This window comes from Lucilia cuprina, chromosome 2 (genome assembly GCF_022045245.1).
Source record: "Lucilia cuprina isolate Lc7/37 chromosome 2, ASM2204524v1, whole genome shotgun sequence".
NCBI classification, from domain to species: Eukaryota; Metazoa; Arthropoda; class Insecta; order Diptera; family Calliphoridae; genus Lucilia; species Lucilia cuprina.
The window spans coordinates 6117792-6135555 of record NC_060950.1 but is presented as its reverse complement, the minus strand read 5'-3'; the positions used below and the strand labels follow the sequence as shown (position 1 = coordinate 6135555).

General features: G+C 33.0%; 2 protein-coding genes across 5 annotated transcripts; both read right to left on the bottom strand.

Moving 5' to 3' along the window:
* Positions 1-536: 536 nt before the first annotated feature.
* On the bottom strand, positions 537-10404 carry LOC111688748 (homogentisate 1,2-dioxygenase). The gene is made up of 9 exons (XM_046948534.1): positions 10389-10404; positions 8305-8682; positions 7889-8175; positions 3167-3439; positions 1944-2127; positions 1535-1655; positions 1332-1462; positions 979-1260; positions 537-910 (listed from the first exon to the last, which is right to left on the bottom strand). The coding sequence occupies exons 3-9, from the start codon at positions 7901-7903 to the stop codon at positions 600-602; spliced, it is 1317 nt and encodes a 438-aa protein (XP_046804490.1). The 5' UTR covers positions 7904-8175; positions 8305-8682; positions 10389-10404; the 3' UTR covers positions 537-599.
* A 347-nt stretch (positions 10405-10751) lies between these two features.
* On the bottom strand, positions 10752-16516 carry LOC111689081 (MPN domain-containing protein CG4751). 4 transcript variants are annotated; one of them, XM_023451586.2, is made up of 7 exons: positions 16036-16516; positions 15610-15967; positions 15307-15394; positions 15043-15212; positions 14742-14990; positions 11843-14680; positions 10752-11776 (listed from the first exon to the last, which is right to left on the bottom strand). In XM_023451586.2, exons 1-7 carry the CDS (start codon positions 16393-16395, stop codon positions 11520-11522), a joined length of 4320 nt encoding a protein of 1439 aa, XP_023307354.2. In that variant the 5' UTR covers positions 16396-16516; the 3' UTR covers positions 10752-11519. The 4 variants fall into 4 exon arrangements, with proteins under 4 accessions (XP_023307354.2, XP_023307353.2, XP_023307355.2 ...); XM_023451585.2 differs by having other exon boundaries at positions 10752-12049; positions 12113-14680; XM_023451587.2 differs by having other exon boundaries at positions 10752-12049; positions 12122-14680.
* Positions 16517-17764: the final 1248 nt, after the last annotated feature.

The window sequence follows — 17764 nt, the reverse complement described above, 5'->3', positions numbered from 1 at the left end:
TCAAAAATTTTTTGAAATATTTCATATTATAAGCAAATTTTTTAAAATTTCCTATTTAAATGAATTTTGTTGAAAAATCCAATAAAAGAAAATTTCTTCAAAATTCCCTATAAAAAGTAAACTATTCGAAAATTTTCTATAAAATGGAAATTTCTCAAAAATTTCTATAAAAGAGATTTTATAAAAAATTCCTTAAAAAATAAAATTTCTCGACAATTTCCTAAAAAATGAAAATTTCCAATAATAAGGAAACTACTCGATAATTTATCGAAAAATTGCAATAAAAAGGAAATTTTTCGAAAATTTCCTATAAAAAGTACATTTTCTTGATAAATTCCTATAAAAATAAACTTTCCTCAAAATTTTCTATAAAAACAACATTTCTTAAAAATTTACAATAAAAAGTACATTTTTCAAAAATGTCTAATAATAAGTAATTTTTTCAAAAAATTTCAATAAAAAGTAAATTTTTCAAAAATTTCCTATAAAAAGAAAATCTTTCAAAAAATTCCTTAAATAAAAAAAATAGCATAAAATCGATTATAAATATTTTGTAGAAAAACTTTATTAAATTTATATATAAAAAACCCTCAAAAATGTTAATTATTTAATTTAAAATTATTTTTCAATGCCTGCCAGCATTCATAATATTTAGCATCCAATTTCTGGCAAGTCTCTTCACCCCATTTGGTCACAGCCATGCTTAAAGAGGATTCAAACATAAAAGCTTGAGTACCCTCAGCCACACGTTCGGGTTGTAATTTAGCATTAGAAGCACCCTCAAAGCATTTGTTATCGGGTCCATGAGGTGTCATCATGGAGTGTAAAGTGGCACCACCGGGCATAAAACCTTCCTCTTTGGCTTCGTAACGACCCAAAATCAAGCCCATGAATTCACTCATGCAGTTGCCTTAAAAATTCAAACCAAAAAAAAAAAATAATTATAAAAGAATTCTTAGGAATGAAAGAAACACTTACGATGATAATAAGGTGGTCTAAAAGTATGCTCTTGCACCGACCACCTGGGAGGGAAGATAACAAAATCAGCTATAGCAGTGCCATATTTGGCACTAGGGCAGGTTAAGACGGTGAATATACTGGGATCACAATGATCAAAACTAACGGAATTTATAACATTGAATTTGGCCAAATCGTATTTGTAGGGCACATAGTTGCCATGCCAAGCAACAACATCAAAACATGAATGATTTTGTTTGGCGGCAAATAGGTGGCCTTGGAATTTAGAAACTACCTGGAAGCCTAAAATAATCATAAAATAAACAATTTAATAAAATTAATGATTTTTTTCAAATGTATTAAATACTTAGTACCTTCTACTTGACGATCTTCGAACCAAGCTACAGGTGTAAGAAAATCTCTGGGATTGGCCAAACCATTGGCACCGATAGGTCCCAAATCGGGTAAATGGAAATGATTGTCGTAAACTTCCAATATATAACCTCTATTAAGTGAACAAAACATATTTTGAATATAAGTTTTAACAACATATAAGTTTGCATTGTAATTTTTTTACCTGGTGGGTCCTGTTACATTTACAGCGAAACGTATGCCCTGGGGTATAACACAAATTTCATTGGGAGAAACTTTCATTTTACCAAATTCAGTTGTAATATCCAAAACTCCTTCCTGAGGGACTGTAATTACAAAGAGAAAATAATTTATATATAAGTTCTGTATTTTGCTCAAATTGGCCTCATGACCACAAATATTTTATATACATATTTTAAAAATAACCTAATTTTATATAATGACCATTCGCTTTAATAATCAAAAAATTTATACATTACTATTCATTAACATTTCGTAAAGGTTAATGATCATAATAATACTAAACACTACTATTGATTATATTGAAATGAAAAAAAAACAATATTAGAAAATATTAAACAGAATATAGCATTAGAAAACACACAACAACTTACCAATTAAGAAGTCACCATCACTATTATAAAATGCTGTGTTTTCCATAGATGTATTGCAGAGATAAACATGAACAGCCAGACCGTGACGACAACGAGCATCTCCAGCACCACAGACGGTGTGCAGACCTTGAACAAAATTCACTTTCTCATTTCCACTAGGAATATCAAATGGTTTCCAGCGCATCTACATATATTTAACAAACAAGTAAATGTATTATATTCGGTTATCAAGGATTGTATACACCCAACAACATACTGATTACAAAATTTTAACTAGAACTGAACTAGAACTAAACTAGAACTGAACTAGAACTGAACTAGAACTGAACTAGAACTGAACTAGAACTGAACTAGAACTGAACTAGAACTGAACTAGAACTGAACTAGAACTGAACTAGAACTGAACTAGAACTGAACTAGAACTGAACTAGAACTAGAACTGAACTAGAACTGAACTAAAAAAACTATATCTGAAGTAAAACTAATCCAGAATCTACTACCTAAATATAGTTATTTGGCTTTGTTATAAACGGAACAACAAAATGAATACTGGTACATATAGCGCATTGACTACAAAACCTGCGTAAATCAAAAAACTTTATTTCGGTTAAAATATTGAATGTTATTCGATAATTTACTATTATTTTAATAAAATTCAACGATTAGGGATTTCGAAAATAACACTAGATATATAAAGTGGGTTTTATTATGTTTGCTGTTTAGCTTTGACATAAAAACAAAAAAAACCAGTCGCCACCGTAAATAATATATATTTTCCAAAATATGTAGACAAAACAATATGGAGGCCTTTAATATGACATATGATCAAGTACTCAGTTCAAAAAACTGGAATTTTGAGATATGTCAATTTTGTAGTAAACAAACGATGTGTATCGCACCATTGTTTAGTTATTCGTACATAAATTGAAATTGAATGGAGAATATAAAATGTGGTTTAACAATCGACTAAAAAAGAAACTGGTAAATTTAGACATTTTTACTATGAAAGTGGACACATATTTAGTTTGACAATGAAATGGTTTTTAGTTTTTTTTTTCTCTGGTATTGATAACAAAATCGTGGTTAAGAATGAAAAAAGTTATTGAATACTTTTTTCATAAAAATGTTTGTTAAATTAAAAAGAAACAAAAAACAATTTAACACTGATTCTCTTATGTATAATTGAAAATTCAATATACATATATGTTTTTTTTTTAACTTACCTGATTGGGATTTGGTTTCTGTTCATCCCAATTATGAGTTAAATGTTTGCTGGCTTTTTCGTATGCCTGGAATGGTTGATGTTTGGCACTGGGATTGATGCGATAAAACCAAGTGCGTGCATTTTCCTTACGTGGTGCTGTAAATGCTGTACCGGACAGTTGTTCAGCATATAAGCCGTATGCACGCTTTTGTGGTGTATTTTGTCCTTCGGGTAATGAGTTTGGACATCTGGGATCTTCGGATGAAAAGTGAGAACCAAAACCACTCATGTACTATAAAATCGAAATGTATAAAAAAACGTTTTAATAGGTTTTTAATTTTTTAATTTTATCAAATTCGAAATATAAGTTTTTTTCCAAAATTAATGAAAATTTACTTTCTGCTGAAGTCAACAGTATATTAAGTTGTATAAATATGTATAGTATTATCTTATTACTTATTATTCATAAATTCATACATTTATACGCTTCATTTATTTCGGATTGGTAGATTTTTGTGTCTATCATACACATTTCATAAAATCATACTTCATATAACTATTTTTAAACATTAATATTTTTGTTTTTGTAAAATATTTCACATACTTAAGGAATTTTCTCACGTTTCCTTAAATGAAGATTACAAATGGAATGTTCGATTTAAAGACAGTTACATCAGACATGGTAAATTATGATTTTGAAATTGTTGTAAAATTTAAAAACATAAAAAAATATTTTTTAGTCCAACAAAAGTGGTATCTTTAGACCAACTTTTTTATAGATGGTCCAATTTCAGGCTGATGCCAATTTTTTAACCATTTACACAAACAAAACAATAATTCTAAATGTTCCATCTCTGCACAACATAGTTATTAACATACATATGTATATGCCAAATATTTAACTTTTATCTACAAATCTCTATATAAGCAATTTGGCAGCTACCGCGAAGCTCTAATTAACAAATAAACTACGTTCTTGGTAAAAACAAAATAAGCCGTATTACTTTTGAGATGGTAAATAGAAAATATCAAACAATTGAAAACATGCTTTGATAAAACATTACTGTGCACTAAAGGTCACGGTCTTATTTAGATAATGAGAATATGTGACCCAATTCGACAGAAAATTGTCAAAATGGGTAAATTTCTACACTAATAATGCCATATAAATGATATTTTTTTAAAAAATATTAGTTACAAGGCTTTTGGTGTTAATTTTTTAATATATTGTTGAAAAGACAATTTTCTTTAAAAGATCATTTATTTCCATTTGTACTTATTTTAGTGAAAAAATCAGCTATTGGGGGTCATTCAATTGGAACTGTACTGTACTGAACTAGAACTAAACTACAACTGGACTAGAACTGAACTAAACTAGAACTGAACTAGAACTAGAACTGAACTAGAACTGTACTAGAACTGAACTAGAACTGAACTAGAACTGAACTAGAACTGAACTAGAACTAGAACTAAAACTGAACTAGAACTGAACTAGAACTGGACTAGAACTGAACTAGAACTGAACTAGAACTGAACTAGAACTGAACTAGAACTGAACTAGAACTGAACTAGAACTGAACTAGAACTGAACTAGAACTGCACTAGAACTGAACTAGAACTGAACTAGAACTGAACTAGAACTAAACTAGAACTGAACTAGAACTGAACTAGAACTGAACTAGAACTGAACTAGAACTGAACTTAAACTGAACTAGAACAAAATTAGAACTGTACCATAACTGAACTAGAACTGAACTTTATACATAAGTAAATGTAAGGTCGTTGAACACAACTGACGTATCGCATTACTTCTTTTAAACCATATAATTTTATTCCAACGACATGTAATGAAAAAAAGCATTTATTTAACAAAATTTAATTTGTAAGTTATCACTGAACTAAGATGTTGTACAATGTACAACATGTTGGTATCATTTCTATTTAGTTGTTATCTAATAAGCACTTGATAAGATTTTCTTATAATTAATATTAAATTAATAGGTTGGATAAAATTCATCTGTCATATGCTGCTGGATTCCACTACTTTACATCTAATTTCATGTGAAAAATATTAAGTTCTTTGTTCCTCTTTAGTCGTTCATAACTCGATTAATAATCGTTGAATATTCTCCTATCGGTAAAAGAAAATATCTTTCTCAATAAAGATCAAATTAGATTTTCACTTGAAAAACTCTCACAAATATTAATTTTTATTAATATTTTGACAGTTCATTAAAGTTCTTCTAAACTGTTGTTCTTAATTTCGTAAAGATCATTCACTTAATCTCTGATTAAAAGCTTTTGTTAGAAAATCATTCCCTAATAGCCATTTAAAAGTTTTTTCTTTATCAAGTATGTTTGTAAATAAAACAACCATATTTAATACAATATTCTTGCTTATATACATTGTGTAAGCTAGTAAGTAGTAAATAGACAAATACAATATTAAACAGTTTTTCTAAATTTCAACAAGTAGAACAAACTTTTTCACAACTTTTACTAGGATTAGAGATGTCTAACACAAATATTTAATAAGACAAATACCAAGAATTACACGAACAACTTAAACCGACTTTATAGAATTTTATACATCCTTCAATTTCAGTTTTTTTATTAAATACAGTTTTCGTGAGAGTAGTAGCTATTTGGTAACGCTATTTTTGTAAATTTTCAATACCACAGTTCATTACAGAATCCATGTGATTTGAGTGTAGTTTTAAAAAGAATTAAGCATAGCATAAAAACATATAACGGCTGAAATTATTTTTTAATTTATGTCTCGTTATATTGACCTTCATAATATACACAAATATATAAAATTACAAACGATTTGACAAATTTAATACTGTAATGAAGGGTATTAAAATAAACAACTGTAAGAGCGTGATAATACTTTTTCAAATGCTCACAGCAGCAGATGGTTTTAGTGGTCACATTCAAAACCACTTTATTTTCATAAATACATTTTTAAAAGTCTAGAGAATTGAGCCAAAGAGCATAAATATATTTAAGCATAGATACATATATTATACATAAGTTCATATACATTAGAGTGTCCCGATGAATAGCTTTTTTAAAAATCTCTTATAGGTTTGATTGGACTTTATAGATGGCTAAACGGTTGAAGTGAACTAGAACTGAACTAGAACTGAACTAGAACTGAACTAGAACTGAACTAGAACTGAACTAGAACTGAACTAGAACTGAACTAGAACTGAACTAGAACTGAACTAGAACTGAACTAGAACTGAACTAGAACTGAACTAGAACTGAACTAGAACTGAACTAGAACTGAACTAGAACTGAACTAGAACTGAACTAGAACTGAACTAGAACTGAAGTAGAACTAAACTAGAACTGAACTAGAACTAAACTATTGTTATCACAGTGTCTTTCGGTATGTCTGGAAAAAAAACTATAGGCTACATTTTTGGAATTTCAAGTAGGTGAAGTACCCCGCCAAAATTAATCTTAAAAGTCAAATTTCTCAGAAACTTCAAGAAAAGGAAGGACTAGCAGAGAGAGCCTGGCACCTCCCATATGAATTAAATAGTACAGATAGAATCTGCAACATTTGCACAAAGAACTTTTACATCCATGAAAACATTTTGGGCAATAAATTTGGCGGACTACCAATGGAGGGAGCGCCACCTAATAGAACTAGGTCCTTCAAATTTTCCAGGAAGAACTTCAATATTCATCTGAACATTTTGGGTGGAAGAGGGCGGACTTTCAGCAAAGAATGAGCTTGGGACACTCTTATGAATTTAATAAAAAAATCGTATGTATATCTGAAAAACGATAAAGAGATATAATCATCAAATTGTACATGAGTAACTTTGATATTCATGTAAACATCTAGAAGAAAATGGGGCGTACTTTCAATGGGTAGATTGGCACCGGCAATATGAAAATAATGCAAAACTTCGTATATCTAGAAATCTATTTAATATTAAACTTAAAATCATACAATTTGAGATGCAATTTAATGAAAATCCTATTTTATTCCATTAAGAGGAGGTTAGCGCAGCATATTGGTTTTAGCTTGTATTTTATAAAAAAACACTATGTATTAATTATTCCAGATTTTAAAGTTATTTTTAGATCAAAAAATATTTACATTTTTCGATTTTCTCTATCACATTTCATTCGCTATAAATGTTATTAAGCTTAAAATTTGTTTAAGATTTGAAAAACTTGTTTTTAAAATTTTAGTTTGAAACTGATTTGTATAATTTAAAGTTAATTTAAACATTTTATAGTTTTATATAAATGTGTATTTTATTATTGGCATGTGTTTTTAATTACTGGATTTATCAAATAGTTATTAAATTTTAAAATTTTCTTAAGGTATTTTTTTAATATTTTCACCAAACTTTCACAAATTTTTTAAATTTTTATTTAGAAATTTTTGCCACATCGGGTTTTAAAAAGCAGACTATTTATTTACTTTAAAATATTTTTCAATCGTTTTGAATTTTAATTTTCGTTTATATTTGAAAAATTTTTTTTGCGATAAAATTTTAGATTAATTACACTTTTTTCAATATTTAAAATTTCATAAAATGCATTTTCTCAAGAATTCATTGACACGTATTGAAAATTTTTGTTTTTTTTATATATTTTTTATTAATATTTATCTATTTAATAAAATAATCGCACATTTTTATTCTCTTCTCAACATTTTCACATTTTTTGGAATAAAATATTTAACTTAAGGAAGAATTTTTCTTCCATTTACCTTGTAATCACTCATGTTTTAAACGTTTTACTTTAAGTTACACGACCGCTAAACACTGCTGTTACCGTTAAGACGTCACAATTAAGAAAAAACCTTGTGTCATGACAAGCGATGCTTCTTATATACCCCAGCAGCAGCAATAACAGTTGTCACACCACCCAAAATGTTGTTTATCTAGGTTCATAAGTTTCTCAACTTCATTAGGATTCAATTTTGTGAATCGAAAAACCAGTCTTATTTTTATCGGTTTGTTATTTTTGGGTTCACCTGTTCACCTGTTTGTTGATCTAGAATAGTTACGAGTTGAAAAAATAATAAAAACAAACTTATCAAACCGGGTGTTTGTTCAAAAACAAATTATTCAATATTAAGTTTAGATATTTGTTTTCAAAGTGTTCAGTTTTATTGCATATTACCCAGTTATGATACAAGTAGAACCAAATGCCGGCCAATTTTTGTTGTTTTATTTTTTTTCAAACTGGATTTATATGCAGATTAATGAATAAACACCACCTGATGTTGTTGTTTACATTTATTTGAATTTGAATACAACTTGTTGTCATAAGATCGATATATATTAGGGTAATGACTTTTAAGGTAGTAAAACGAAATGTTATAACATTTTTGTAATCTGTTATAACATTTTTGTAATCTTTACTGATATTATCGATGGTCTAGATATATACATATATTTCAATAAATCATAACATTCTGGGTCCCAATAAATTCCCAGGAGATTCATCTTTTAGCGCTCTCGTATCACTTGATATTTGTTAAGCCGCAGTGCTAGGGTTCTAAAGAAGACATTAATATTATTCGCTATTCTTAGGCAAGTTTGTGATTTTCGGAATATCAACTTTAATAAGGTCGGCTTGGTTTGAATTATGAGCTTTAGACGTTATTTTCTGAAGACGATCTTATATGGGGATTAGTGTCAATTGTTGATCTATCCTATTACAATTTTAATAGTGAAATTAAAGTTCCTATAAGACTTGTTTATATCGAGTTTTATGGTATCATTAAAATGCATCGCTTGAGAGGTATTTTGACAAATAATCGGATACCCTAGTGAATTTGTGGATAGTCAATGGTCCCATATTCGCTATACATTAAAATATAATTTTCGGATATATAAAACAAACATGTTTTAAACCAAAGAGTAAATGTTCAGTGTTTTAAACTTGTGAAATCGTGGACCAATGTTACTCGTTTTATAATCGATAATAACTATGTAAACATCAGCTTCTTATTCTCCCGCACGGTTCGGTTGTGCTTTCAAAAGACACTTACAAATACTTAATATGATTCAGAATATACTGATGGGTCTACCACCAATGCATCATTTGGTGCGCTTTACACGCTACCATCATTATTAACTCAATGATCAATGATTTTGTGTTTGAAAATAGGATTTAATTTATTCAAATATTTTCGGAAAATGAATCTGTCAATTAAACTCCAAGGTCTTGAGATTTCACGCCTTTCGATTATTTACGGTTCGGGTAACATGAAGTCTCTAGTTTATACTGATAAATCAGCAATAATTAACGCCTTAGAGGCCAAAAGAGATCGCGACAATACTCGAAAAACTTATGCTATATTGGAATCTTCCGAATATTGAAGAAGAGTCTTCCTTTGTGTTGCTGAAACTTTTACACACTCATTGTTGTTATACCAATTTGCAAAACAGCTGGAAGAACGATGTCTAGCGAGACTTTTGAAATTAGAAGGTTTGAAGAGAATGATCGCTAAGAAGATAACTGTGACACAGGCGCGTATCCACGAGGAGGGGGAAGGAAATTAATAAAACAAGTTAGCCTGGAATCAGAACATTTCGATTCTCCAGGTGAAGTAACTGTAGTATTCTTGTTCGAAGAGTTGCAGAATCACTCCTTCGATCAGTTTTTTATTTACGTGTAAGGCACTTGATACTAACTGAACTGCAATCTTGAGTTTTCTCATGGGACAAAGCAGAGCCCCCACCACCATAATATTTGGAGGATGATGGTGTTTTGGCCGAGGTTGGATTTTAGTCAGCGGCAGCTTTTTTTAAGATAGAGCAAAGCATTAAGATCGCTTTGTTGTTTTTCCGATTGCAATAGCTTATTTAACATTTCAGGTTATTGGGTGATTTGCTGTTGCAAGTGGAGGGACCGCTGGCTCCTCTCATGCTACTTTAAAGGTCCAAAAATGAGAAGGTTTAAAGAGAATGATCGCGAAAAAGATAACTATGACATAAAGAACCTCTCTACGATAAGCTTTATATGCAAGTGGATGCTGATGTATGGAGCATTTGAATTAAAAATAATAGAAGAATTTGAAGAGTTGGAAGAAGTGGGTGATAAGGACAAAGAATAAGGATCTGTATTTCGATTTGTTTTTCTCATAAAAGCAGCAGATAATAGGTATCACAGGCATCAAGAAAATAATGACAATATAAAGATCAATCTTTCGATCAGCTTTCAGCTGATTTAACACATCAGTTTGTTGAGTGAGTTACTGTTGGTCTTCCTTTTGTTTTTGTTGCAATGAGGAGGAGGTGGAGGGACCGCTGGTCCCGCTCCTGCCGGCTGATAGCAAAGCAGACAATTCGTGTGATCGCGAAGAAGATAGAAATTACTTTACCAATCGATTTAGAAAGTGAACAGTATGAGGGCGAAGAATATCACGTACAATTGCGACTTGATGTTGGAGGCGTCTGTGTTAGATTAAATCTTTAGGAATAAAAGGCAACAGCATTTGTACATTGAGAGCACAGAATTAGGTTATCTATATCTGTAGGCTTAAGTATTCCTGTTTGAAGAGAGACTTAAACATTATCTCCAATGTGGATCACATCTTAACAAATAACAACAATTAAATCTTTTGTGTTTAAGAATAAAATACATTTAAAGTTTATTGCTCTTTATAATTTAAAAATAAAAAAAAAATAAAACTGATAATACACAATATGTATTGTACGAGAATGCTTAAACAATTAATTATATATTAAATAGCAAAAAAAAAAATACAGAGTATAAAGGAAATAATCCTTAGAAACAGATAATTTGAGCTTATGTTCATCTTAAATAAAGTTTTCAAACCGTAAAGAAGGAAGAAAACAAATAAACAATACTGATGATGAATAAAGGTAAATTAAAATAATAATTATTAGAGGAGGCAAAGTATGAAAAACTAAAATTCTTAATAGTATAGATATAGAAAATTAAAAAAAAATACAATAGCTTTAGAAGCTAAATAATTAGGAGAGAAAATTGAATTAAACATAAATCTATTAATAAAAAGAACACCTCAAACTACAGCTACAAAGTCGGTGTTAAAAAGGAGTTTAAAAATGTACGCATTTAAACTTTAGAAAACAAACCAAATGCAAGAGATATTTTTTTTAATATAAATTTTCTAAATGTGTTTTGCCTTTTTATCATTCTTTACAAAATCTGTAGCATTCAAATTATAGCTTTCTATGAGTTGGGGACTTTTAAACAGCTCAAGTTTAATACGAATCTAAGCTTATATTCAATTTAAAACTGTTCTTTTTCAAAAATAATACTCTTATTTATATAAGAAAATGATGTGTGTGTGTGTGAGTCTTAAAATATGATTAAATGTTGTTTCATCTTCGATTCATGATTTATTCATTTGAGAGATTCAAAACATCATCACCCGTTTTGGGTATTTTAGCTGGTGGTGGAGCAGCCAAATCGGCAATAGATGAAAATTCCATGCGTTTTTTGGTGGCTGCATTGGCTAAGCCAGCATTGGCCAAACCAACACTGAGAGCGGCCAGAGAACCGGGTGGAGCTAGTTCACCATACAGACGGGTCAAATCCACGGGAGGCGTATTCGAAGGACGTCGATGCGAAGAAGAGTTACTGCCATCAGAAGGAGCTGGTGAAGGAGTATTGGAGGGTACACTAGAAATGGCCAAATCTACAGCACTAAAATTATATTTACCACCTCCCGAACCGCCGCCGCCACCACCTCCAGCATTCGAGCTGCCACCACTACCGCCGCCGCCTCCAGACAAGGCTGATTTTGTAGGTGTTAGACGTTCCAGGGCTGGTGAGGCCGACGATTCCCGTGTACGGGAGGAGGATGAAGTCGACTTGGGTGGTTTCATCATCATGGCATTTATCGATTCTTGCTGCATTTTCAACAAAGCTGAAGGAGACATGAACAGATTGTTAGCGGCTAATGTTGACTTAGCTAAAGGATCGGGTATACCAAATTTACCAGCTTGCTGTTGTTGCTGTTGAAAGAAAGCGGCATAATCTTGAATTTTCTCATGGGCCAAAGCATTATAATAAGCAGCAGCGGGATCAGTTAAAGGTGAGGGAGCACCAGTGGAATTAGGTCCTGAGCCTCCACCTCCGGATTTGGAGGATGATGGTGTATTGGCCGAGGGTGGCTGACCGGTAGGTTGTGCGAAAAGAGCATTTAAGTCAGCGGCAGCTTTATTTTGATGATAGAGCAAAGCATTAAGATCGCTTTGCTGTTTTTCCGATTGCAATAGTTGATTTAACATATCAGTTTGTTGAGTGAGTTGCTGTTGAGCTTCCTTTTGTTTTTGTTTCGATGAAGAGGAGGAGGTGGAGGGACCGCTGGCTCCTCCCACACCGCCAGATAGCAAGGCAGACAATTCATGTGATGAGGGACCTGCACCTTTTGCCGCTATTAAAGCTCCGAAGTTGGGATCAAAAAACTTGGTGTATGTTTGCAAGAGTTGAGTATAATCGTTGTGAGCTTGAGCCTGTGCTTGAGCTTGTGCCTGGGCCTGCGCTTGGGCCTGAGCCTGAGCCTGTGCTTGAGCCTGCGCTTGCGCCTGTTGCTGCTGTTGCTTTTTGGAAGTGCTAGGAGTCGGAGCTGAGGGTACCTGAACAGCAGCTGCTGCAGCTGCCATTTGTTGTTGTATGAAAGCATTTAAATCATTATTTTTTGTTTGCTGCTGTAAATATGAGTCGTAACCCAACAACTTGGAGGCTTGTATAAGATTATTGTAGTCAGCCGTTAAAGCTGCTGCCGATACAGCGGCTGCATTCGCCGCAGCAGCTGCTGCTGAAGAATTTTTACTTTTGCCTCCTGCTGAAGATGAGGACGAGGAGGTTGAAGGTTGCATACCAGCGCCTCCTGTTAGATAACTAAAATCTGCTCCAAATCCCAAAGTGCCCAAAGTGGTGGCTCCCAAAGCTTCGGCTTGTTGCAGTAAAAGAGCTGCATATTCTGGTGATCTTATGAGTTCACTCATTTTCAAGGGATCATTTTTCAATTCATCCAATTCTTTCATTAGTTTAGTTTTATACGAGTTCGACGAGGTGGATGATGAGGACGAAGACGATGATGATGAAGACGATTTGGAGGATCTCTCTTTTGATTTGCTTTGTGTGGGTGTAGGTGCTGCTGCCTGAGGCATCATATCTTGCAGGCGAGGCATGTTGAAGCTTTGTGAATAAGCGGCCACAGCGGCAGCCACATTGGGATCTGAGAAATCGGGTACGCCAGACTGGGCTGCAGCTGAGGTGGAAGTGGCTGTGGCGTTTTGTGATTTATTTTGTCCTCCTACTTTTGCGGCAGCAGCAGCTAATTGATTGAGCGATGTACTGCCATAATCTTTACGTTGCTGGAAAAGTGCGGCCAAATCGGTTTGCAGGAAATTAGGCGGCAGTTGACCGGCTAATTGAGCCAAACTAGCAGCCATCAAATCATTAGCTGAGGGTATGCCATGCGCTGTTGAGGAAGAAACAGTGGGCGGCACTAAAGCCCCTGTTGTGGGATCAAATTTATTGGTTGGTGTAATACTAGGGCTGTTGCGAGCTATATCACTAATACTGAACTTGCCAGGACTGGGTGCTGGAGAGTTGCGAGTCCTTGAAGTGTGTGAAGACGTGTCAGACTTGGCTGGTGAAGGAGAAGCTCTTACGGGCATTTCAAATTTGGCCGGAGAAGCCGAGTTTGAGGGTATGGTGATGGGACTGTCTCTGGGTGAGGCAGAGGGCAAGTTAGGAGCTGCTGTAGGCAACTGTGGCAATGATGGCAAAGAAGGAGGCATAGGTGGCAGCAAACCCGGGGGAGGAACTGTCGGTGGTTGCACTAGAGGTGGTATAATGGGAGGAATGCTAGTAGCATTTGTAGTGGCCGTGGTGGTAGCAATAGGATTTGGTGTGGCCAAAGGCGATAACATTCTTACTGGATTCATATTAAGGCCAGAAGGCAAACATAATTGTTCTTGCAAAGATAAAACCTTCAATTCACTGGCCTTTTGCTCCGCTTGCTGTTGTTCTTCAGCCGCTCTTAAAGCCTCCTCAGCAGAGCTTAATTGTTTTGTAGTCAAATCATCACACTTTAACTCATCCTCCGGTTTTATTTCCAATTTTGTATCCATGTGTAATTTTGGCAATTCTTCTTTAGTGTCAATGATTTTAATAGTTTTGGGTGGTATAAAATCATCTTCCTGCTCACAACCCAAAACGGCACATATCCAATTCCATAAAGCTTTATCATTTTGCTTCATTGGAAACTTGGGATAAAGAGTATTTTTCAGTTTCTCAATATAAGTAACATCATCACTGTAGACGCTCGAGAAGCGTACTACTTCATTGCGAAATTGTGTGTAATAATCAACACAGGATTGTATTTCAGTGCGTACCTCTTCGGGTATCTCTTTGTCGGGTAATACAGAATATTGCATCAGCATAGGACGGCCATATTCCAAGGCCTGTTTATTCTCATTGGGTGGCATAACCCAAATTGATTTTACCACCGATTCTAAGGTGGGATTTTCATCAAAGTACGGGGCTAGAAAACAAAAAACCAAAATTTATCTTGGGAAAGTTCTTAAAAACTTAAAAAGACTTACATATCACTAACGCCACACAAGGCGTATAGGTGGCATCTGAAGATCCTCTCATTTTAATTTGATAATCTAATTGAGCATCACAATCTCGTAAAGTAGGCTCAGCTTGAAATTTGGGATGTGAATGATACCAACCCACTAGTAATAATTGATCTTTCATCATGGCTTTTTGTATCTCACGTTCAACCTCTCCAGCTTTAGAACGATCAAAACGAGTATTGCGACAGGGGTAGGCTTTTGTTATAGCCAAAGCTAAAACGTAAACGTTAATATCGTTATTTTCCTAATAAAATAAAAAACTTACTGTGCGAATTAATATCCCAAGTGCCACCCAAATAGCCACACACCTCATGCATAGTCAAATGACAGTGAAAATCCGCCAACAGTAATGCGGAAGAGTTCATGGTCAATAGGAATGGTTGTAGTTTACCTACCGAAGTAAAGGGTACTGCCTCAATAAGCATATTTGCATCACTATATGGTGAGGAGGGAAATGAAGAGCATTTAGAAGAAAGAAAAAATGTTTATAAATTTCCTTAAAGGATTTGATTTAAATAACACAACTCACTGCATAACATTACGATTAATAATGGTATTATGTTGAAATACAGTACGTTTTATGACAGGCATGGGGGAGTCGGATTTTTTATCAGCATCTGCAAAAATGTTATTAAAATTATATTAAGTCTTTTTTTCAAAATATTGTCGCACTAAGACCTGTAAATCTGTTAAGTACTGAAACAGTCACTTTAAAATGAAGTTAATGTTTTTTTTTAACTATTTAAATTTCAGACTAAAACTTGTCTTTATTTTTATGGCCTAATAGAGCTAAATAACATTTAATCTTTTTTATTATATTCTTACAACTTACCTCCATCAATATCCTCCGAAATTGAATCCTTTTGTAAGGCACATTTACGCAGCCAACTATTTTTATAAGAATCCAATTTTTTACCCTTATACTTAACGGAACCCCAACCGCAACCACTTTTCTTTTCGGGATTAATAATACGCTTACAATTCATGGCCCAAGCACTGGGCGTTAGAAAGACTGTTTCAGTTTCTTGAGATTTAATTTTGCCATCTGGCAACAAATCACCCACAAATTTTTGTCCTAAATATTCTATGGTCATAACCGATTTGCCGGGTTGTAAAACATTTGCCGCCATTAGTGTTTGTAAGGTTATATTGCGGCCAGTGCCATTGAAACCTTCATAGTTTTCTTTAGTCTAAGAAGAAAAAACAACAAAATAAATTATTGAAAAAATAACTACACAACATCTTAATAAAAACTCACCTCATCATCAGCATCATCCTCACCCACATCACTATCCTCTGCTTTGTCCATTTGTCCGCTCTCAGCATCTACAGTACCAGCTGCAGTATCTAATGAGGAGGACGCCACTGTTACACCAGCTACAGCACCAGTTGTGTTGGTGACAGAAGTCGCAGCAACACTTGTTCCCAATGGAGCTACCGACGCTGCAATCACCTGCGTTATTGTGTCTGACAAAGTCGATGACATCGCGGCTTCGCTGGCAGTCGTTGCTGTCACTGAAGCGTCTATTTCTTCATTCAACGAATTTCCACTTAATTCATTTTGATTTCCTAACATTTTTTCATTATCCGGCTGTGGTTCGAGTTCACCCTCCTGCATATTATGTTTTTCTTACAATTTTATTGATAATTTTTATAAATTTCTATAATATTTTGCACAAATTTTACGGGAGACTCGTTGATGAATTATGTATCTGCTGCGAAAAAATTTATTTGTTTCTTTTTTCATGTATCTTTTGCTGTTGACATTTACAGGGTTGCATTTCTGGGCATTCTTTATAATAAAAACTATTCACAATAGTGTGTAATGCACTAGGTGGCGCACTGTTGTTTTTAACCCTTGATTGAGACTGTTTTTTCTCTTCAAAATTAAAATTTAATCGATAAATTCGAATAAAACAATAAAATTTTAAATTTAGATTGTTATTTGATATTTAGGCTTAAAATATTACCATTTGTTATTAATTAAGTTGAGAAGTAGTGTTCTATAAATCGACTTTCTAATAATCGAACAATCGACTTTTTGTCGAAAAGTCGAAGTCGACTATTTTGTTCCAAAAAAGTCGATATGAAAAAAAGTCGATTTTGTAAATAAAAGTCGGAAAGTCGAAAAAATTCGAAAAAAGTCGAAAAGTTGGAAAAAGTCGAAAAAAGTCGAAAAGTCGGAAAAAGTCGAAAAGTCGGAAAAAGTCGAAAGAAGACGAAAAAATCGGAAAAAGTCGAAATTAGTCGGAAAAAGTAGGGTTCTATAAATCGAGTTTCGAATAATCGAACAATCGACTTTTTGTCGAAAAAAGTCGAAAAGTCAAAGTCGACTATTTTGTTCCAAAAAAGTCGATAACTCGGCTATCGTCTATGAAAAAAGTCGAAAAGTTGACTTTGTAAATAAAAGTCGAAAAAAGTCGGAAAGCCGAAAGTAGAAAAGAGTCGAAAAAAGTCGAAAAGTCGGAAAAAGTCGAATAAAGTCGGAAAAAGTCGAAAGAAGTCAAAAAATTCGGAAAAAGTCGAAAATAGTTGGAAAAAGTCGAAAATAGAAAGAAGTCGAAAAAACTCAAAAAATTGCAACAAATAGAAAAAATATAAATAAAATTTTTTTATTAACAATAAATAATAATAATAATAATATAATGTTAAATGGCAACATTATAAATTTACGCTTCTGGCAACTTTATAAAAGTTGGAAAAAGTCGAAAAAAGTCGAGAAGTCTAAAATAGTCAAAAAGTCGGAAAAAGTCGAAAAATCCGATAAAGTCCGAAAAAGTCGACTATTTATACAATATTAAAAGTCGAAAAGTCGACTTTTCATAAAATGCAAAAAGTCGAAAAGTCGACTTTTCATAAAATGCAAAAAGTTGAAAAGTCGACTTTTCATAAAATGCAAAAAGTCGAAAAGTCGACTTTTCATAAAATGCAAAAAGTCGAAAAGTCGACTTTTCGTTTCAACTATAGAACCCTATTAAGAAGTTTAT